This window comes from Crocuta crocuta, unplaced genomic scaffold (assembly GCF_008692635.1).
Source record: "Crocuta crocuta isolate KB4526 unplaced genomic scaffold, BGI_CrCroc_1.0 scaffold193, whole genome shotgun sequence".
Taxonomy (NCBI): Eukaryota; Metazoa; Chordata; class Mammalia; order Carnivora; family Hyaenidae; genus Crocuta; species Crocuta crocuta.
The window spans coordinates 585,113-608,385 of NW_027529624.1; the positions used below are offsets into that span (position 1 = coordinate 585,113).

The following is a 23,273-nucleotide window of genomic DNA, read 5'->3' on the forward strand; positions in this document are numbered from 1 at the left end:
ACAGCTTTCCCCTGCTGCTGCCCCCGCCTAGCTACTTCGTTATCCCTTGACCTTGCCTACATCTTTGTAAATCATTTTTAATTGAATTTGTTTTCCTACTGGAACCATGACTCCTCCAAGCAATAATATAAAAATCAGGAACTCACATATATGTAACTTTATAGGATATAAATAACAGAAGATATATAATGGGTGCATACTAGACTATTTGGGGGAAATTTTTAAAATCTTAGCAATGTTAGCCAATATCCAAAGGCAGCAGATCTGTGTTTTTAAAAAAAAAACACACCTGTACATCAATCTTCCTCTTTCTCTTGCATTCATTCTTCCCCATTTGCCATTTTCAAAGGCATCTTTTGCAGCTGCTACTGCTTTATCAACATCCACCAAAGAAGCATAGGAGACTTTGCATATTATCTGTTTCAAGATAAGCATAACTAGGTTATAGGTTATTTACATAAAGACATATAAATATGCTTCTTGAAATTAGTATTATATTAATAGGGAAAACAGGGAAATTTTTTTGTAAAACCCAAAGAATTTATGATGGAAAATCAATACGTTCAGTAAGATAGCAAAGAAAAATTTTAAAATGGAGATTGTAAGCTTGAAATTTGGGACTTCTCATGTCACATGACACTATGGAAAGATACATTTAGGAAGAATATATCTGTTTCTTCTAGTGCCTTGGGGAAGTTGAATTTCTTGCCATGAGCTTGCCAAGTCTGAAAATTCTTTTCTGCACAGAGCTTTATGTGAAGCTGTGCCTCTGATACATATAGGTATAGCTATCTGTCCAAAATAATCATAAATTTTCATTCTATAAAATAGGTGATTATGGTTAGCAACCAGTATTAGAACTGAATAGTTGAAAGAAATACACGGAGTACATTTATTTATAGTAAGCGCTCAGAGGCAAAGTGATAGAATAAAGTAACTTCTTAAGACTACCAGGTTTTAATCTATAAATTAAAAATTCATGGGGGCACCTGCATGGCTCAGTCGGTTGGGCGGCCAACTTTGGCTCAGGTCATGATCTCACAGTTCATGGGTTCGAGCCTCGCGTCGGACTCTGTGCTGACAGCTAGCTCAGAGCCTGTAGCCTGTTTCAGATTCTGTGTCTCCCTCTTTTTCTGACCCTCCCCTGCTCACGCTGTCTCTCTCTCAGAAATTAAAAGAAAAAGAAAGTTAAAAAATAAAAAATAAATAAAATAAAGTCCTTGTATAAAAAAAATTCATGACCAGTGGTCACTGCACATACTAAGTAATTACTCACAGATCCATCTGTTGGGTTGATAGTATCATAGGTCTTTCCATCGTCAGCATCTGTGAACTGTCCATTTATGAAACACTGATGTGGCATTTTCACTGTCATTTCATTGACCTCCTTTGAAACCTAAGATAGAGAATTATAGTAATAGGTTCCGTGGATTTCTCTTCTTATCCACTTGATACCAAATAGCAATAAAGGAGTTTATTTACAAATGCAGCGGGGAGAAGTCATGTCAATAGAATTCCAGTTCCTAGTCTCTAGAAGAGGCAACCATATGTAAGATTTGGGCCTCACCATGCTCAGGTTGCCACTGAGCCAGGAGGTTAGCGTCTCTGATAACCAAAGTACTCCTGGCTGGGCCTTATAAATATCTCAGATTTTCTTCCTCATACAAGTGAAAGAGAAGCAGAAGACCTGCAGAGCATGGAAACAGCACCATCTAGTGGCAACATTTATGGAGCGCAGACATTGCTTTCCTTTGAATTTCTGAAATTGCCTTCTACATGGGTGCCATGTTAAGTTTTCTTTCCTTAAGTTCCTCCTCATTTTCACTTTCTCTCTTTCTTACAGATGTATTCCCTAAATTCTATTCTCTATCATTACCTAGCCAGTGAATTTAGGTTAGTCCATTAACTACTATGAATGTGTTTTTTCAACAACAAAAAAGAGTGAATTTAGGTTAGTCTATTAACTACTATGAATGTGTTTTTTCAATAATAAGGGAATAATGCTACCTGCTTCATACAATTATTATGAGGAATAACTGAGAAAACAAATTGGAAAGAACATCATTAGAATAAAATTTTAAATCGATGCAAGGTATGAAAAGTAAATATAATGATTATAAAATAATTTCATATAGAGAAATTGATAATGCTTAAAAAAAAGAAACAAAAAAGTATCAAAAGGGTATCTTGTCGGCACCTGGGTGGCTCAGTCAGTTAAGCGTCTGACTTCAGCTCAGGTCATGTCTCACGGTTTGAGTTCAAGCCCCGCATCAGGCTCTGTGCTGAGAAAGCTCGGAGCCTGGAGCTTCAAATTCTGTATCTCCCTCTCGGTCTGCCTCTCCCCTGCTCATTTCTGTCTCTCTCTCTTTCTCTAAAAAATAAACATTAAAAATTTTTTTTAAAAAAGTGTATCTTGTCTTATCCCACAGGTAAGAAATATTTCTATAAAATATTTCTATTGTGTTTATGTAGGATATAATGAAGGAATCTTCATCCAAATTGATGTGTCTCATCTCTGCATGTAGTTCACTTTCCTAAACTCATCATTCTGAATATATGCTAATTATGTATAAATACGCATATGTATAAATACACTAATTATGTCTAAATATGTATTATCTAACTTGATTCCCCCAACTATCCTGTAATGTAGATATTATTAATGCCCATTTAAAATGAGGAAACCGAGGCTTAGAGAAGTTAAGTAACTTGCCAAAGCTCACCCTGCTGGTAAGCACTGCTATGTGGATTCAACTTGAGGTGGTTCTAACACCAAGATTCATGTTCTTAACTAGATGATAACTAAATTGCTTTCCAAATTTCCCTGAATTTTATTAAAAACAAATGGAATGAGAACCATGTCTGGGATAGTAGACTAGGGACCTCTAAAAATCCACTGCTTCATAAAAGCCACAAGAACAGTAGAAAATACTGTCAAAATCATTTTTCTCATAACTCTGGAAATTAAACCACCCATCCATGAAGCTCAAAAAACTCCAAGTAAGAGAAACTCAAAGAGATTCATTTTAGATACGTCATAATACAATGGTCAAAAGCCAAAGTTATTGAGGGATTCTTGAAAGCAGTAAGAGAGAAGCAACCCATCACGTCAAATGGATCCTCAATAAAACTAACAGATGTCTCATCCTCAGAAACCATGGAGGCCAGAAGACAATAGAATGACAAGTCAAAGTGCTGAAAGAAAAAGACTATCAACAAAAAATTCCATATACAGCAAAACAACATTTGAAAACAAAGGAGAAATGAAATCATTCCCAAATGAATAAACACTGAGAATTCATTGGTAGCACACTGACCTTCAAAAAGTACTAAAAGATGTCCTTCAGGCTGTAATGAAGGACATTAGACAGTAACTTGAATCTACATGAAGAAATAAAGAACCCTGATAAAAGTAAATATAAAAGTCAGTATAAATGTATTTTTGTTTTTAACTCTTCTATCTGATTCAAAAGACAATTGTATAAAGCAATAGTTATAAAACTATGTTGGTGGGCTTATAACGTATAAACATGTAATCTGTACGACAATATCACAAATGAGGGAAGAAGGAGCAGAGCTATATTAGAGCAAAGTTTTTCTATACTATTGGTATTAGGTTGACATTAATCTGAACTGGATTATTTTAAATAAAAATGTTCATTGTAATCCTCAAGGCAACCACTAAGAAACTAACTAAAAATATAAAGTAAAAGAAACAGCAAGGGATTAAAATGGCCTATTACACTATATTTAATACCAAAAAATGCAGTAAAGGAAAAGTAGAGGAACAAAAAAGGCATGACAAGACACATTCAGGCATACCTCAGAGATTGCAGGTCTAGTACCAGATGACTCCAATAAAGAGAATATTGCAATAAAGTAAGTCAAATGAACTTATTGGTTTCCCAATGCATATTAAAGCTATCTTTATACTATACTGTAGTTTATTAAGTGTTCAATTCCATTATTTCTAAAAAATCAATAAAAATCAATGTGTATATTTAATTAAAGATGCTTTATCAATATCCTTCAATTAAAAAATAAATACTTTATGTTCCAATGCTCGGTCTTAAACCTGAGTTGTTGTATGGTGGGAACAACTGGATATTTAACATATGTTTGTGACTCTTTGTTTTAAACTTCCCCCTTTTTGTATACGTAATATGAAGCAAATGAGGAAACATTGTTCAATGGTTTAACAAGGAAGGAGAAAGAAAGACCTTAACTTCTGAGTGAAGCTGTCTCCTTCTATGTGAATAAGTCAATCAAGACTGCTATCAAAAGTTTGTCTGTTTTATTTCACCTGACTTTAGGATCCAAAGGGTTTCCCCCACACACACTGTGCTTTCCTCCTGCAATTATAAGTTGAACACAATACTAGTACCTCTTTACACTGTTAAGTGGGTATTATTACTGAGAACACACTGGAGGCTTTCTCACTGTTAAGCAAATAATGCCTTGTGAATGTATGATCTATGGAGAAACCCCTGTAGTTTAGCCTGCTGATGCTGTCTGTCTTTTTGGTGAATAACTTTTGGATGTTTTTTCTCTTTCCACCAAACAAACAAACAAACAAATAAATAAATACTTTATTGCAAAACACTGGTAACCACTGCCTGAGCTCTCAGTGGGTCATAATCATTGATCACAGATTAACAATGATCACAGACCAAATGAAAAAATTTGAAATGTTGTGAGAATTACCAGAATGTGACACAGAGACATGAAATGAGCAAATGCTGTTGGAAAGATGGTACCAATAGACTTGCTTGATGTAGAGTTGCCACAAAACTTTAATTTGTGAAAAACCTATCTGTGAAGCACACAGTAAAACAAAGAAGGCAATAAAATGAGGTATGCCTGCAGAAGCACAATGGCAAAAGAACAGATACATTAAACTTAATCAAATTGAAAGCATTTGTGTGTCAAAAGATACTGTCAAAAAAGTGAAAAGAAAGCGCACAGAATAGGAGAAAATATTTACAAATAATTAGGATCTAGGACCCAAAATATACAAAAGCTCCTTACAGCTCAACATTAAAAAGACATATATCCCAATTTAAAAATGGTTAAAGAATTTGAATGGACATTTTCCCAAAGAAGAGATACAAATGGCTAATAAAGATATGAAAAGGTACTCATCATTAGTTATCAAGGAAATGTAAATCAAAGCCACAATGAGATAGCATTTCTTACCCACAGCTAAAATAGAAAAGACAGACAATAGCAAACGTTGGTGAGGATATGGAGAAATCAGAACCTTTCTACATTGCTAGTGGGACTGTGAAATGGTATAGCCACTTTGGAAAACAGCTTGGAAGCTCCTCAAAAAATTAAACAGAGTTACTGTATGACTCATCAGTTGCACTCCTAGATATATACCCCAGAGAACTGAAAACATGTATTCACACAAAAACTTACATATGAATTTTCAGAGCAGCATTATTTATACTACTCAAAAAGTGAAAACAAACCAATTGTATGTTAACTGAGGAATAGTACACAATATGTGGTATATCTATACAACAGAATATTATCCAGCTGGGAAAAGGAATGAAGTGGATAATAGCCACTACAATATAGATGGATCTTGATCACATAGTGTTCGGTGAAAGAAGCCAGATACTTAAAAAGCTACAAATTGTGTGATTCCATTTATGTGAAATATCTAAGGTAGGCAAATCCACAGAGACATAAAGGAGATTAATGTTATCTGGGAGCCAGCTGTCAGTGGATACAGTGTTCCTTTTAGGGGTGATAAAAATGTTCCATAATCAGAGGTGGGGGGGTTCAAGATGGTGGAACATCATGGAACCTCTCAGCTTGTCTCTTCCCTGAAACAGCCAGATCAGCACCAAACCATTTTGCATGCCCAGGAAACTAATCTGAGGATTAACACAACAATCTGCATAACTTGAGCCACAGAACTCAGTAGAAAGAGGAAAATTGATTTTAATTTTCTTTTTTCCTAAAATTGTTATTTAATTTTTAAAATTATTTTTGGTATTTTTTTATTTCATTGTAATTTTTCATTCTATTGCACTTTATTTAATTTTATTCTATTTTATTATATACATTAAAATTTTTTTCTTAGCTTTTCTTTTTTTTCTTTCCTTTCCCTTTTTTCTCTAGTCTATCAAGTTTCTTTCAATAGCAGACCAAAATACACCTAGGATCTGGCTTCCTTTATTTGAATTTTTGTTTTGTTTTAATTTTTTAATCTTTAATTTTTATTTTATTAAATTTTTTCTTCCTCCAACATAACAAAATGAAGGAATTCAGCCCAAAAGAAAGAATAGGAAGAAATGACATTCATGGGTTTAATCAACACAGATAGAAGAAAGATGTCTGAACTAGAATTTAGAACCACTATAATAAGAAAACTAGCTGGGGTTGAAAAAAGAATTTCTTTCTGTGGAGATAAAAGAGGTAAAATCTAGTCAGGATAAAATTAAAAATACTATGACCAAGATGCAATCTAGAATGGAAACCACAGCAGCAAAGATGGATGAAGCGGAGCAGTGAATCCGCAACAGAGAAGACAAAATTATGGAGAATAATAAAGCAGAAAAAAAAAAAGAGGGATACAAAGTTAAGAGAGCACAATACAAGACTTAGATAACTCAGTGGCCTTTTAAAAAGAAATAACATCCAAATCATAGAAGTGGCAAAAGATGAAGAGAAAGAAAAGGGGACAAAAGGTTATGTGAGCAAATTATAGTGGAAAACATTCTTTTTTTAAAAATTCTAGTTATTTCTTTTTTTTTTAATGTTTTATTTATTTCTGAGAGAGAGAGAGACAGAGTGAGCAGGGGAGGGTCAGAGAGAGAGGGAGACACAGAATCTGAAACAGGATCCAGGATCTGAGCTAGCTGTCAGCACACAGCCCGATGCGGGGCTTGAACCCACAAACCATGAGATCATGACCTGAGCCGAAGTTGGACGCTTAACCAACTGAGCCACCCAGGTGCCCCAGTGGAAAATGTTCCTAATCTGGAAAAGAACACAGACCTCAAAATTCAGGAAGCACAGAGAACTCCCATTAGATTCAACAAAAACCGACCATCAATAAGGCATATCATAGTTAAATTCACAAGACACACAGACAAGGAAAGAATTGCGAAAGCAGTGAGGGGGAAAAATGTCCTTAACCTATAAGGAAAGATAGATCAGGTTCGCAGCAGATCTATCCACAAAACTTGGCAGGCCAGAAAGGAGTGGCAGGATATATTCAATGTGCTGAATTGGAAAAATATGCATCCAAGAATTCTTTATCCAGCAAGGATGTCTGTCAAAATAAAAGGAGAGATAAAGAGTTTCCTGGACAAACAAAAACTAAAGGAGTTCGTGACCACTAAACCAGCCCTGCAAGAAATTTTAAGGGGGACTCTGAGAGGAGAAAAGATAAAACAAAACAAAAAATCCCCAAAAGCAACAAAGACTAGAAAGGACCAGAGAACATCACCAGAAACTCCAACTCTACAGGCAATACAATAGCACTAAATTCATATCTTTCAGTACTCTCTCTAAATGTCAATGGACTAAAAGTGTCAATAAAAAGACACAGGCTATCACAATGGATAAGAAAACAAGACCCATCTATATGCCACTTACAAGAGGCCCAGTTTAGACTTAAAGACACCTACAGATTGAAACAGGATGGTGAACCATCTATCATGGTAATGGTCACCAAAAGAAAGCTGGAGTAGCCATACTTATATCAGACAAAGTAGATTTTAAAATAAAAACCATAACAAAAGATGAAGAAGGGCATTATATCATAATTAAGGAGTCTATCCACCAAGAAGATCTAACAACTGTAAATGTAAATGCCCTTCAATATGAAACACCCAAATATATAAATCAATCACAAACATAAAGTAACTCATTGATAATACTATCATAATAGTAAGGGACTTAAACATCCCACATACAACAATGGACAGATCAGGTAGGCAGAAAATCAAGAAGAAAACAATGGCTTCAAATGACACACTGGACTGGATGGCCTTAAAAGATATATTCAGAACATTTCATCCTAAAGCAACAGAATATACATTCTTCTCAAGGGCACATGAAACATTTTCCAGAACAGATCACATACTGGGAGACAAATCAGCCTTCAACAAGTACAAAAAAAAAAAAAAATAGGGATCATGCCTTCCATATTATCAGACCACAACACTATGAAACTTGAAATCAACTACAGGAAAAATTTTGGAAAGACCATGAATACTTAGAGATTAAAAAAGATCCTCCTAAAGAATGAATGGGGTAACCAAGAAATTAAAGAGGAAATTAGAAAGTCATGGAGGCCAATGAAAATGAAAACACAACAGTCCAAAGCCTCTGGGACGCAGCAAAGGCAGCCATCAGAGGGAAGTAGATAGCAATCCAGGCCTTCCTATAGAAGGAAGAAAGGTCTCAAATGTACAACCTAACCTTACACCTAAAAGAGCTGGAAAAAGAACAGCAAATAGAGCCCCAAACTAGCAGAAGATGGGAAATAGGCAGGATTAGAGCAGAAATCAATGATATCAAAATAAAAAAACAAAACAAAACAATAGATCAATGAAACAAGGAGCTGGTAGTTTGAAAGAATTAACAAACTTGATAAACTCCTAGCCAAACTGACCAAAAAGAAAAAAGGAAAGGACCCAAATAAATAAAATCATGAATGAAAGTGGGGAGATCTCAACCAACACTGCAGGAATACAAACAGTAATTAGAGAATATGAGTAATTATATGTCAACAAATTGGGCAATCTGGAAGAAATAGACACATTTTTAGAAACATACAAACTACTAAACTGAAACATGAAGAAATAGAAAATTTGAACAGACCCATAACCATTAAAGAAATTGAACCAGTAATTAAAAATCTCACAACAAGCAAGAGTCCAGGCTGATGGCTTTCCAGGGGAATTTTACCAAACATTTAAAGAAGCGTTAACACCTATTCTTTTGAAGCTCTTCCAAAAAATAGAAATGGAAGGAAAACTGTCAAACTCATTCTACAAAGCCAGCATTACCTTGATCTCAAAACCGAACAAAGACCCCAGTAAAAAGGAGAACTACAGACTAACTTCTCAGATGAACATGGATGCAAAAATTCTCAGCAAGATACTAACAAACCAAATCCAACAATACATTAGAAGAATTATTCACCATGATTAAGTGGGATTTTTTCCTGGGATGCAGGGCTGGTTCAATAGCCACAAATCAATCAATGTGATACATCACATTAATAAAAGAAAGAATAAGAACCACATGATCCTCTCAATAGATGCAGAGAAAGCATTTGACAAAATACAGCATCCTTTCTTGATAGAAACCCTCAAGAAAGTAAGAATAGGATTAAGATCATAAAAACCATATATGAAAGAACCACTGCTAATATCATCTTCAATAGGGTAAAACTGAGAGCTTTCCCCTAAGGTCAGAAATATGACAACGATGTCCACTCTCACCACTGTTATTCAACATAGTGTTGGAAGTCCTAACCACAGTAATCAGACAACACAAAGAAATAAAAGGCATCCAAATCTACAAGGAGGCAGTCAAACTTTTACTCTTCACAGACAAGATGGTATTCTATGTGGAAAACCCAAAAGACGCTACTAAAAAAATGGCTAGAATTGATACATGAATTCAACAAAGTCACAAGATATAAAATCAATGTACAGAAATCAGTTGCGTTTGTATACACCAAGAATGAAGCAGCAGGAAGAGAAATCAAGGAAATCGATCCCATTTACAATTGCACCAAAAGCTATAAAATACCTAGGAATAAATGTAACCAAAGAGGTGGAAAATCTATACACTGAAAACTATAGAAAATTTATGAAAGAAACTGAAGACACACACACACACAAAAGAAAAACATTCCATGCTCATGGATTGGAAGAACAAATACTGTTAAAATGTTGATACTACCCAAAGCATTCTACATATTCAATGCAATCCCTATCAAAATAACACCAGTATTCTTCACAGAGCTAGAACAAATAATCCTAATATGGAACCAGAAAAGATCCCAAATACTCAAATCTATCCTGAAAAAAAAACAAAGCTGGAGGCATCACAATTCCAGACTTCAAGCTGTATTACAAAGCTGTAATCATCAAGACAGCATAAAAACAGACATGTAGATCAATGGAACAGAATAGAGAACCCAGAAATGAACCCACAAACATATGGCCAACTAATATTTGACAAAGCAGGAAATCATATCCAATGGAAAAAAAGACAATCTCTTTAGCAAATGGTGTTGGGAAAATTGGACAGTGATATGCAGAAGAATGAACTTAGACCAATTCTTTACGCCATACACACAAATAAACTCAAAATAGATGAAAGACCTAAACATAAGACAGAAAGACATCAAAATCCTCTTCAACTTTGACTGTAGCAACTTCTTGACATGTCTTTGGAGGCACGGGAAACAAAAGCAAAATTGAACTATTTGGACCTCATTAAGATAAAAATCCTTCTGCACAGCGAAGGAAACAATCAGCAAAACTAAGACAACTGATGGAACGGGAGAAGATATTTGCAAATGTCAGATCAGATAAAGGGTTAGTATCCAAAATCTATAAAGAACTTATTAAACTCAACAATCCAGTGAAGAAATGGGCAAAAGGCATGAATAGACATTTTCCCAAAGAAGACATCCAGATGGCTAACAGACACATGAAAAAATGCTCAACATCATTAATCATCAGGGAAATACAAATGAAAACCACAATAAGATACCACCTCACACCTGTCAGAATGGCTAAAATTAAATTAACAACTCAGGCAACAGCAGATGTTGGCGAGGAAGCAGAGAAAGAGGAACCCTTTTGCATTGCTGGTGAGAATGCAAACTGGTGCAGCCATTCGGGAAGACTGCATGGAGGTTCCTCAAAAAATTAAAAATAGAGCTACCTATGACCCAGCAATCACACTACTATGTATTTAACCAAAGGATACAGGTGTGCTGTTTCAAAGGGGCACATGTACCCCAATGTTTATAGCAGCAGTATCAACAATAGCCAAAGTATGGAAAGAGCCCAACTGTCCAATGACTGATGAATGGGTAAAAAAGACGTTGTATATATATACAATAGAATATAACTTGGCAGTCAAAACGAATGAACTCTTGCCATTTGCAACAACATGGATAGAACTAGAGTGTATTACGCCAAGCAAAATCAGTCAGAGAAAGACAAATATCATATGACTTCATTCATATGTGGACTTTAAGAAACAAAACAGATGAACATAGGGGAAAGGAAGCAAAAATAAGATGAAACATAAAAGACAAACCATACGAGACTGAAATACAGAGAACAAACTGAGGGTTGCTCGAGGGGTATTGGGTGGGGGGAGGGGCTAAATGGGTGAAGGGCATTAAGGAGGACACTTGTTGAGATGAGCACTGGGTGTTAAATGTAAGTGATGAATCACTAATTTATATTCCTAAAATCATTATCACACTATATGTTAACTAACTTGGATGTAAATTTTAAATAAAAGACTCAGAAATGAGAGCTGGCCAAGATTAGGGGCACTAAAACTATTTCAGTTAACACATGGTTTTCTCTAAAGGCCTAGCCTTTCATAGGTGAAAACTCTTTGGAACTAAGATATGTAATGTGTTTTCATTCAGTACACATTGATACTTTGTAGCTTGCTAAAATAAAAAAAAAACATAAATGGGTATAATTTTTAGAAAAGTTCCATAATTAGATAGTGGTGATGGTCGCACAACTCTGTGAAAATACTTAAAACCACTGAACTGGGGGCGTCTGGGCGGCTCAGTGGGTTGAGCAGCTGACTCTTGATTTTGGCTCAAGTCACGACCCCAGCATCATGGGACTGAGCCTCACATTGGGGAGAAAAGATTCTTTCTCTCTCCCTCTGCCCCTCTCCCCTGCACCTGCACCCTCTCTCTCTTTCTCGGTAACAAGCAAAACAACTACTGAACTGTACATTTTAATTTTTTTAATGTTTATTTTGAGAGAGAAAGTGAGTGTGCAAGTAGGGGACGGGCAGAGGGGGAGAGAGAGAGAGAGAGAGAGAGAGAATCCCAAGCAGCCTCCATGGGCAGTTTGGAGCCTGACTCAGGGCTTGACGTGGGGCTCCATCCCATGACCACGAGATCATGATGGGAGGTCATGACCAAGAGTCCAACACTTAACTGACTGAGCCGCCCTTGCGCCCCTTAACCATGCATTTTAAAAGGGTGAATGTAATGGTGTCTAAATTATAACTCATTTAAATACCTGTTTTAAAAGGTCATAAATGTAAAAACAAATGGACAAAAGGCACTGCATTCCTTTATAGTGTATAGGTCTTAATGATTTAGATTTCTAGCAGCATGGAAAAGCTTACGTAGTCCACCACTAGCTCGGCTTCCGGTTCTTCTCCTCTCAGTTTCCTCACAACTTTCTGAATGAAGTCTTCAAACTTGGTGGCCATATAGACATCTTCATTCTGTAGCTGAAGCCCACCACACTTCTGTCTGATCTCTTCAATCAGCCTGCGAGTAAGAACCAGCTCACATTACTTACATTTTTAAAAGAGTTTAGGGGGACTGTTTCGTTACATTTGTCAAGTTGCTTTGATATAAGACATGTCACGTGCCTATTTACAGCCTGAGATCTTCTATGATAATTGGAGAAATTGAGAAGATTAGGAGAACAAAATTAAAAAGCTGCATTCTAAAAAAACTTTTAATGTTTATTTTTTTTGAGAGAGAGAGAGAAAATGCACATGCATGTGTGTGTGAATGAGCAGGGGAGAGGCGGAGAGGGAGAGAGAGAGAGAGGATCCCAAGCAGACTCCATGTTTTCATGGAGTACAGAGCCCAGTGCAGGGCTCAGTCTCACAAACTGCAAGATCATGACCTGAGCTAAAACCAAGAGTCGGAGACTTAACCAACAGAGTCACTGGAGCACCCCTATAAAGCTGTCTTGAAGGACAGTGGATATTCTTTTGTCTTTGACTTTGTGCGTGGCTAACGATAAAAGAAACCAAGGTAAAAACATTTTACCTACTTGCAAGCAAGATAATTAAGGGACACATAAAATCAGTTCCTTTCCTTTCAAAGGTACTCAATGAATAAGAAATAAAGGAAAGTCCCTAACTGTAAAGATTATGAAACAAAAGTCATTGTGTAATATTTTCTCTAGATCATGGGTAAGAATGAAACAAACATGTGTTTTATTACATGGTTAGTATTGGTAATAAGCAGAATCAAGATAATTTTTGAGGGGTGCCAGCGTGGCTCAGTTGGTTAAGCATCCGACTTTAGCTCAGGTCATGATCTCGTGGTTCGTGGGTTCAAGCCCTGCACTGGGCTCTGGGCTGACAGCTCAGCACCTGGAGCCTGCTTCAGATTTTGTGTCTCCCTCTCCTTCTGCTCCTCCCCCGCTCACACTGTCTCTCCTCCCTCAAAAATAAACAAACATTAAAAAAATTTCTCATCCAGAGCTTCCCAACTCCAATGTCACATTGGAGGGAGGAAAATTAGCTAAGGACAGTGAGGACAAATTTTAAAAAGAAACAAACAATTAGAAGCACTGGTTTTCTAGATCTGTAGGAGATATGAAAACAACTCCTGGCTAGCAACAAAGGGAAAGGAATGAAGAAATGTGTTTGGCCATGGAAACAATCCAAAAAAGATGAAGAAAAGAGAAATAGTAGAGTGGTGATACCCAGAACAAAGGATTGGATTTGATTTTCAAAATCAAAGTCAAAATCCCCAGTGGAGAGGTGTGAGTCAACAGGGTGATAGTTTTACCTGACAACATCCATTGAGCTTGCTCCAGATTTAAAGAAGTCTGTCGAGTCTTTAATAACAGGGACGTTGCTTAAAATTCCAGCCCAGATGACCTATACAGCAAGGGTAATTTTTATGAAGGGTGTGCCATGAAGAACACCATGGCAGAGACTGGCCAGTTCATCACCAAACCTACTTTTTTTTTTATCTTGGATACATAGCCTGACTACATTTTTTTTTTTTTAGCATCTCGTCAAGTTAGATGTAGCCATATGACTGACTTCTAGCCAATGAGTATGAGCAGAAGTGAACTTGACACCCAGTCTTGACCCAGGAAAAACCTCCTTCACACAATTCTCTGTGCTCTTTTGCCCTTCTTGGCTGCCTGGAATGTAGACAACCCCCAGGGTGACCTTGAAGATAGTAGCCTGGGTTCCCGAATGACTCCACCTCTAAACCTCAGGTTCCAGCTTCACCACTAATCTCCCTGTCAACCTAGAACTGCCTGGGATTATTTTGCGAGTGAGAAATAACTTTGCATATACATTTTGGAGTTGATTCCTACTATGGTTAATACAAAAAAGAGGAAATAAAGTTCCATCCTCACTGCTCTGAAGACTGATGGTACAGTTACAAAATTGCTTGTTTTCCAAGGTAAGAGTAACATTAAGGACATCACATGTTTGGGGCGCCTGGGTGGCTCAGTCGGTTAAGCCTCCGACTTCGGCTCCAGTCATGATCTCACGGTTCATGGGTTCGAGCCCCGCGTCAGGCTCTGGACTGACAGCTAGCTCAGAGCCTGGAGCCTGCTTCAGATTCTGTGTCTCCCTCTCTCTCTGACCCTCCCCTGCTCACGCTGTCTCTCTCTCTCTTCTCTCTCTCAGAAATAAATTTTGAAAAAAAAAAAGGATATCACATGTTCACCTTGATGGTCTCTGCCACCTTCACCTCTTCAGCTGTAAGTTCTACCACTGATGTCTCACCGGCTGAAAAGTACTGAGAGGCAGGAATCATTCTTCCATCTTCGAACTGCAAATTCCTCACCACCAGCTACAACATAGCAACAAAACACACAGAAGGATTCAAGATTAGGATAATTCAAAAGCGAGGCTGGTCGGGGGAGAAGTGTTATATACCATACAAATACAGGGGGCAGTGTATTTGGCAAATACAAAAGTATGGATAGAAAGCACTCACCATTTTCAGTAAAAGGACTGAAATGGTGTTTTAATAAAGGCAGCAGAAAGGAGAAAGTTAGGTCTAGGGGTAGATGCATCTCAAAATGGATAACAAGCTGCTGAAAAAGTGGCATTTGTTTGTATGTAGACAAAACCTACTGTAACTCTTCTTCCTCCTCCTCTCTACCCTCCCCCTCCCCCCCTTANCCTCCCCCTCCCCTTCCTCCTTTCCCTTCCTACCCCCTCCTCTTCCTCCTCTCCCCCCTCCTCCCATCATCTGAGCACTTACTCTGCAGCAGGCACAGTGCTATGTATTCATGTATGTATCTTATTTTCATCTCATAAATCCTGATCGAGGCGCCATTATTATCCCCATTTTACTGATGAGGAAATGGAGACTCAGGGAGGGTAAGTAATTTTCCCAATGCCACACAGCTGGGGTTACAACCGAGAAGCAGGTGGACCCTGAAGCCTACAATCTTAATAAGTGATCTACACTGCAAGCTACCAGAATATATCTGTAAGCTGCAAATTCCCCATTGCTTTCTTCAAAGAGCCCACCAGGGCCAAGAGCCCATGCTTCCAAGCACAGCAGTGAGGGTGGGTGCCTGCGTAGGAGGCCAGGGCAAGGAGCATATGAAGAGGACCACATCCATCGCATTCAGCCTCCCGGACTCTGGCAGTGGGAAGCCAGCCAGATGGGACTACTCTCTGTTTTACAGATGAGGAAACAAAGACCCAGAAGGGAGAGGCATCCTCCCCAAGACCAGTAAGTGGCAGAGCAGGGATTCACATCCTGTTTCCTGACTACATTCCAAGCTCTTTCTACCGTACCACCAAGCTGACTGCATAGGTCCCTGAGGCTCATCCTGGGGAGACTTGTTCTCATCCAGGCACACAGAGCCAGCTTGTCCCTGGACAGAAAGAAACAGGGCACAGGTATCTCAAGCCTCCCATGTCCTGCCGCAAAGCTGGATTACCTTGTAAAAGATAGTCCCTTAGTAGCTTGGGTTATAGAAGGAAACCAGAACCGATACTTTATAGGTGACCATATTGAACACTCACTGCTTTTCCATCATTACCAAAAAGAACAAGTCCATTTTTGGTAACAAGACCAGGCTTCGTGGCACCTTTAATTTCCAGTGGTTCTCCAGGAGGCACAGAGCTTTTCAGCAACGACGAGCCATACAACGTGACCATCTAATAAAGAGACCAAACCCATGTGAAATGAGGGAGTCACACCTACAAACAGGGGTGTGTGCAGACTGCACTCCCTGCAAAAAACCTCCAGGTGGAATCACCATCTATGATAAAATCGGAACACCCCAATGTGGAAGACCACGTTAGGCATCTGTGGAAATGACAGCAAGCAAGAGAGAGTCTATGAATGTATGACTAAAGAGTTTCAAGGCTGCCTCTTATCCAGATGACATTTATCATTTCTTCACATGGATACAAACGTAAATGAGATAAAAAGGTCTTGCAGACTTCGCAGCTTGAAGGTAGGGTTTTCAAAGGGGAGGCGGGGTGGTGGTGGTAGTGAGTCAGTGAGGGCAGAAGCAGGTAGCAACCAGACTATTCCAGTCCAATGCGATTACTGATGGGAAGTACAGGGTGCTTTGTGGGTCAGTCGATGGAAATAGGAGTAGATCCAGACCGTAACCAAGAAAATGTGATGCTAACTGATTTGTGATTGTAATTCTATGACTATTAGCTATCATTTATTGAACATTGTAATAGTTAACATTTATTGAATACCTATGCCAAGGACTAAGTACTTAAATTAATATGCATTAACTCACTTAATTATCACAATGATGTATAGCTACTAAAAGAGGCACTAGTATTATTTTTTAAGTTTATTTACTTTGAGAGAGAGAGTATGTGTGCATGCACAGGGGAGGGGCAGAGAGACAGAGAGGAAGAGAGAATCCCAAGCAGATTCTACGTTAGTGTGGAGCCCAATGCAGGGCTCGATCCCCTGAACCACGAGATCATGACCTGAGCCAAAATCAAGAGTCGGATGCTTAACCGACTGAGCCACCCAGGTGCCCCAAAGAGGCGCGATTGTTAGTCCCATTTGCAATAAGGAGCCCAAAGCCCCACTAGTTAAGTAACCTGCCTGAGATTACTCAGCAAACAATGGCAGACAGAATTTTAACAGAAACATTATGGCTTTGGTTCCCACTCACTTAACCACTGCACTAAACTCCCTCCCTTGGTCCTTCTTCATCTCACGTATTTTTGTTGGCACCTAATATGTACTAAGAATCCTGCTTAAGTGCAGAGATTATCAAGACAATAACATGAAGTCTTTGCCCCACGGAGTACGTAGTCTAGTAGGGGTGGGGGTGGGGGTGTTGATAAATAAGGAGGCCCTAACATATAACACGCTGCGTCAGAGGCAGGCAAGGGGTTGTTGGACCAGGAGAAGGGACCCCCAACCTTGCCAGCATGGGCCTGTGAAGTCAGGGAACTCCGAGGAGAGCTGAAACCTGAGAGCCAAGCTAGGTTGAGATTCCCCAGGGATTACAAGGCCCTTCCTGCTCCTCCCCTGCCCACCCCACCCCCCATGGCCACCTCTCCCCACACCTCCCACACCTGCTCCTCACACCAGAGGCTCTTCGGGACCCCTAGACTGGGTAACACACCCTCCTATCTCTGGATCTTCACCATTGTCTCCTTTTCTACTTGCTGACCTCCTCTTGAAGGGAAAACAAATGGGTCAGTTTGGAAGCCTTTCCTACTGCACTTGAGTCTGGGCATCAAAGATAGCATTTGTCTTACTGCCTTGTGGGTGCTTATTCACTTCTCTGCTTTCTCCATAAAACTGCAGGCGTCGTGAAAGCAGAGACTATGCCTAGCATCTGCTTCACAGCAAATGCTCAATACAGGAGTAAAGATGGGGGTGTCTTCATCTAGCTGGTCACATATACCTAGAATCCCAGACCTTCTTCATGACCAAGGAAATAACCAGGGGACTTATGTGTAATACCTTTTACAAAGGCAACACACACACACACACACACACACACACACACACACATTGGTCCCTAAAACATACCTGTCCATTTATCTCTGTCCAAGCTCCAGGGACTTTATCATGACCTCGGATCCAGTTATGCAAAACTTCGGCAGACTGATCCCAAGAAATCTAGGAAAGCACAAAGCTGAATCTCCTAATGCTATGAGTGGCAAAGGCAATAAAAACATTTCTCTCCTTCAGTGGCAGAAGTAGGGTTGGGCAGGATAGAGCAGGCTGGATTGGAGATCTACCCTTCGGCCAGGAAATTGTACGTTGTGAATTACCTAAAGGTAGACAGCCAAGAACTTTGAGGTGTATTATTGAGTGGATATAAATACCTCAGCGTTTTCCTTTTTCTGGATACCTTCATATGTTGCTCCTTCTTCTGGCTGGGGAATGCGAGGAGCTTTTCCATCAGCTATGAGTTGAACAGCTTCTACCTAAAGCCAAAAACGTTATCTGGGTTACAGCCCAATGGTCAGCAATGGCATCATGTGTTGAACTGAAGCTCTGCTAAATAGAATTGCTACATATAAGTCTGTCCAGAGAGTCAGACTATGATAATATAACTACCATTTCTTCAGGTCCATCTGTGTGCCAGGCAATGCGATAGCTGCTTCATGTAAAATATCCTCTGCAGACATCACACCAATCCTGACAGGTGGATATTATTATTCTGGTTTTACAGATGTGGAAACTGACGCCTAGAAAAGTTAAGTAACTAGTTCAAGAGCAGAGGTAGCCAATAGGGGTCAGAAGCAAGATCTCCCTCCAAGTCTATCAATTGCCAATATTAAGCCTGTAGTCTTAAAAATGACTCGCTTGTTTCAACAAATTTCAAACTCCCTTGATGATCCAGTGGGAATTTCAGTAATATAATTGTAAAATAAGTCATTGTGATTTCTATTTATCATGATGATTCTAGAGAGTGGTACATTGTTATATTTAAGTAATTCAACTTACTTTCTACCTGAGGATGCCTGGAATTTAAAAATAGTTAAAATCTACCCATGAGTTTGATTGCCTTTGGGATGTGTCCTGAATTCTCTTTTGTGCCAGATTCACATTTGCCTTGAGCTGAGAGTCTCTCTCCTTCATGAGGAGGCCTACGCAAGCTTGAGCTCCCAGAACTCACTCTCAGCACACACAGCTACTGACCAACCCCTCCAAGAGTATGCGGATGGAGCGACCTAAGAACAAGGCCAGTTCGTAGCTCATTCATGTACCCACTTCTAGCTATAGTATCATCAGATACATGATCTGGGCTTGAGCAAATGCCACTGAACACACACAATACTGTTTTGATTGTAATGATCATTTTTGAGGACCTACTGTGTGCCAGATGCTTTACACAAATGCTACTTAATTTTCATAGCAGCCCTATAAGTCAGGCAGTGTCTACACTTTACAGATAAGGAAACCAAGGCTGATGAAACTAAGTGACTTGCCTATTGTCATACAACACATAAGTGGTAGTATCAGAACTTCGGTGTCCTTCTGACACCAACGCCCTACTCTCTTAATCATTAAATGATACAAACAAATTGCTGCTCTCTTTCCTCCTAAATCCATAGCTGCTGCTTTACATTATCCTAGTGTCCATCTCTGTATGGATGCGTCTACTCTATCCAACTCAGAAAAAATTAAATGGCACTGAAATTATCTTTCAGTATTTCTACAAGGTAACATGTTTTTATGTTGTGGTACATGTGCTTTGAGCTTTTTACCCAGAGCACATCTGAATAAATTAAGCAATGCCAAATTTCACCCTGTTACATAGACTGATTTCAAATACTTTTGAAGGAAGTCCAACTTCCATAGTAAAATTTCTTACGATTATGTACACTTCTTTACGATTAGTCATTATAAACAGGGTTGGAGATTCAAGTATTTGGCAAAATAAATGAAGCCATTTCATTGTTACTTCATCTATTTTATCAGTGCTCTCAAAAGAACAAGGCAGCTCCACAGCATAAGAAATTTTAATGCTCAGATTTCCACCCTAAATGTACTATCCTATTGGCAAATATAAAATCTAATTTTGTTTTTCAGCTTTATACTATTCATATCAATTAATATAGGAAAATTCTCAATAAAAGAAAAATATTTCTAAAATGTTAAAGGTTTACTAAATTCTTCTTGATGGCATAAATATACTAACCATGGCTTTGATTCCTTCAGGAAAGAGAAACCGATTATAAAGTGCATCCACTGTATCATTGGATTCAACATCACATGACCTCTGAAGAAGGATGGGTCCTGTGTCTAAACCGTCATCAGCCCAGAAAACAGAAAACCCAGCTTTCTTATCTCCCATAATTAGAGTCCTGTGAAAAGAAGAGCTTCAACTTAAAATGTTGTTTTAATGTATGACAAAGTGATGAGTTAATGATATTAAAGTACAAGATATTTATAACGGAAAGTAGACAGTGAGGGAAGCTACCATGAGAAATTAACAGCAAAGCCAGGAGATGTCAGCACTCATAAAAAGCACTACTTAATGGCCGCTATTTTGTACATTCCCATATCTATAGTCTTTCTTGTTAATATACACTAATGACTGCTAGTCTATTAGAAAGGGCACTGGAGTCCATCATTACTACCACTCATTAACTGCCAGTTGCCAGCTATCTACTGTGGCATCAAGCAATTTTGCCCACCTGGGTCCAATTCCTACATCATAGTTAACCTTGTATTAGGCAGAATAAGATAAAGGAGAATAAAACAGAGGATACTCAGTAAAGGAGAACTGATTATTAATTTAGGTTGTATAATTTGGATATAAGTGTCAGAGCTAGAATTAGCTCTAGATCGTCTATGTAAATTATAGTAAAAGATGGCTGATTAATTTCACTCTTTTTTTTTTTTAATGTTTTATTTATTTCTAGGAGGGAGAGAGAGAGAGAGACAGCGTGAACAGGGGAGGGTCAAAGAGAGAGGGAGTCACAGTCTGAAACAGGCTCCAGGCTCTGAGCTGGCAGTCAGCACAGAGCCCGACGCAGGGCTCAAACCCACGAACCACAAGATCATGACCTAAGCGGAAAGTCGGACGCTTAACCGACTAAGCCACCCAGGCGCCCCTAATTTCACGCTTTGTATTTTACACTCTAGAAAGCTTAGCCTAAGAGAAAATGTTGGCCCCAGGGGCGCCTGGGTGGCTCACTTGGTTGGGCATCTCACTCTTGATTTTGGCTCAGGTCATGATCTCACAGTCCATGGGACCAAGCACCATGGGGGCTCTGGACTGACAGTACAGAGCCTACTTGAGATTCTGTCTACCTCTTTCTCTGCCCATCCCCCACTCATGTGCACACTCATGCATGCACTCTTTTTCTCTAAAAATAAATAAACTTTTAAAAAAAGAAAATGTTGGCCCTAAGAGCTTATAATACAACCAATAAGCTGAATATGTGGACAAATACATATAAAAGTATATCAGAGAGCAGCCTAATAGCGACATCAACCATGCTTATAACCTAAATAATTTTTAAATCTTAGAGCTACTAATCAAGCAAGAGCTAAGTCAATGAATCAATCGATCACTCTTTTCAGAAATACTGAGGAATTAATTGGCATTATGTTATCAAGAGACTTGAAAACATCCATATACTTTGACCCAGTGATTCTGCATATGGAAGAAATGTGAAGTGAGAAAAAATACAAGTTTAAATGTAAAGATAACCACACATTACCATTTACAAGAACAACAACAAAAAAAACAAATTCATGCCAAATACAATGAAGCGTTATTCACCACATTTAAACCAAGTGTAGTTTCCTGCCTAATTAATAACTTGACACTGAGAGATACCAAGGAGATGCATAGGTAAAGGAGAGAAGGTAGAAAAGTGTACTTAAGCAATAAAAATGGTAGACCATAGCCCCTTCCCTCAAGAAACTTAAAATTGAACAGAAGACAGAAAACAAAGAAGATAGTTTCAGGTAATTCAGCATTTCCTGACAAGTACTGGAGATGCTCTATGCAAAAACAGTTCTATGGTCACATAAGTTTGGGAACATTGTGTACTCAGATTCCCTCTTAAAGATTATAATATTCTCACTAAAGCACATTATAATAGGTTCTAAGAAGTCCTGTGATCAAGAAATACATCATGGACCAAACCTGTCTAACTATAAAACCTTTGTTTGCTCAATTACTTAGTTATATTCAATGGAGCCAGTACTCCATAGACTATTCTTGGGAAATGCTGTCTAGCCCATGCAGTACCTCTACGTTTCAGGGGAGTTCACACAATAGTAGCAATCAATTAGGGCCTCACAACTGCGCAAACACACCTAGTTCCTTGATCCCCTAGGTAAAAAAATAGAAGATGGGAATAGGCCCATCTTCTCTGTAATTATAGTAATTCTCACCAGTTGATAGCAGAGGCTCCTCTGTGCCTGGGAAGGATGGAGGGGTGATATATGATGGAGCCGTACTTTGGGCTGTCAATTACATCCATGGGGATAAACTGTGTGCAGAAGGGAAGCACATTTAGCTCAGCACCCACAGATTTGTAGGCTTCTGCCACCTCCTTTATGGTCTTGCCCTTGACTCTCCATCTGGGGAACTTGAACACGGGGGTCCCATCTTTCTCTGCAGCTAAAGCTGAGCACAAAAGAGAAGATTATTTTCATTAAAAAATTTGGCCATAAGTCTATATGGCTATGGATTCACACATTGCAGTTTTCCAGCTTCATGAAACATTGACAAATAAAACATGGCAATGAACAATTTAGATAATGACAAGAATTCTACCTGTTACAATTTTATCATGATCATCCATTTGTCTAATGTGATGTTTTACTTATATATCTGAGGCCTAATATATTTAAACTCAGAAGTTTGTGGCTAGGGGCACCTGGGTGGCTTAGTTGGTTAAGCATCAGACTCTTAATTTCAGCTCAGGTCATGATCTCATGGTTCATGGGATTGAGCCCCACATAAGGCTCTGTGCTGATAGCATGGGGCCTGCTTAGGATTCTCTCTCTCCCTCTCCCTCTACCCCCCTTCCCCCAAAAAATAAGCAAAACTTAAAAAAAATTTGTGGCTCCATAACATTAAAAAAAATATTTTAAGTTTATTTATTTATTTTGAGATAGAGAGAGAGAGAGAGAGAGAGCAGGTGTGTGCAAGAGGTGAGAGGGACACACAGAATGAGAATCCCAACCAAGCTCTGCACTTACTGCCAGACACAGGGCTTGAACTCACAAACACCTGAGCTGAAATCAAGAGTCAAATGCTTAATCAACTGAGCGACCAAGGTACCCCAACCTTTTAAAATTTTAACCAAAGCTTTTT

The 23,273-nt window shown here is 38.7% G+C and overlaps 1 protein-coding gene across 1 annotated transcript in view; it reads right to left on the bottom strand.

Moving 5' to 3' along the window:
* The window catches only part of ALDH1L2 (aldehyde dehydrogenase 1 family member L2), a 63,642-nt gene that overhangs the window by 29,200 nt on the left and 11,169 nt on the right, over nt 1-23,273 (bottom strand). The window contains exons 5-14 of the mRNA XM_077761959.1: nt 22,346-22,580; nt 20,133-20,298; nt 18,310-18,411; nt 18,011-18,100; nt 16,012-16,146; nt 14,693-14,818; nt 13,790-13,881; nt 12,379-12,526; nt 1,277-1,396; nt 290-417 (exon numbers count right to left, since the gene is read on the bottom strand). Coding sequence (XP_077618085.1) covers nt 290-417; nt 1,277-1,396; nt 12,379-12,526; nt 13,790-13,881; nt 14,693-14,818; nt 16,012-16,146; nt 18,011-18,100; nt 18,310-18,411; nt 20,133-20,298; nt 22,346-22,580 — 1,342 coding nt within the window. The remainder of the gene's footprint in view (nt 1-289; nt 418-1,276; nt 1,397-12,378; nt 12,527-13,789; nt 13,882-14,692; nt 14,819-16,011; nt 16,147-18,010; nt 18,101-18,309; nt 18,412-20,132; nt 20,299-22,345; nt 22,581-23,273) is intronic.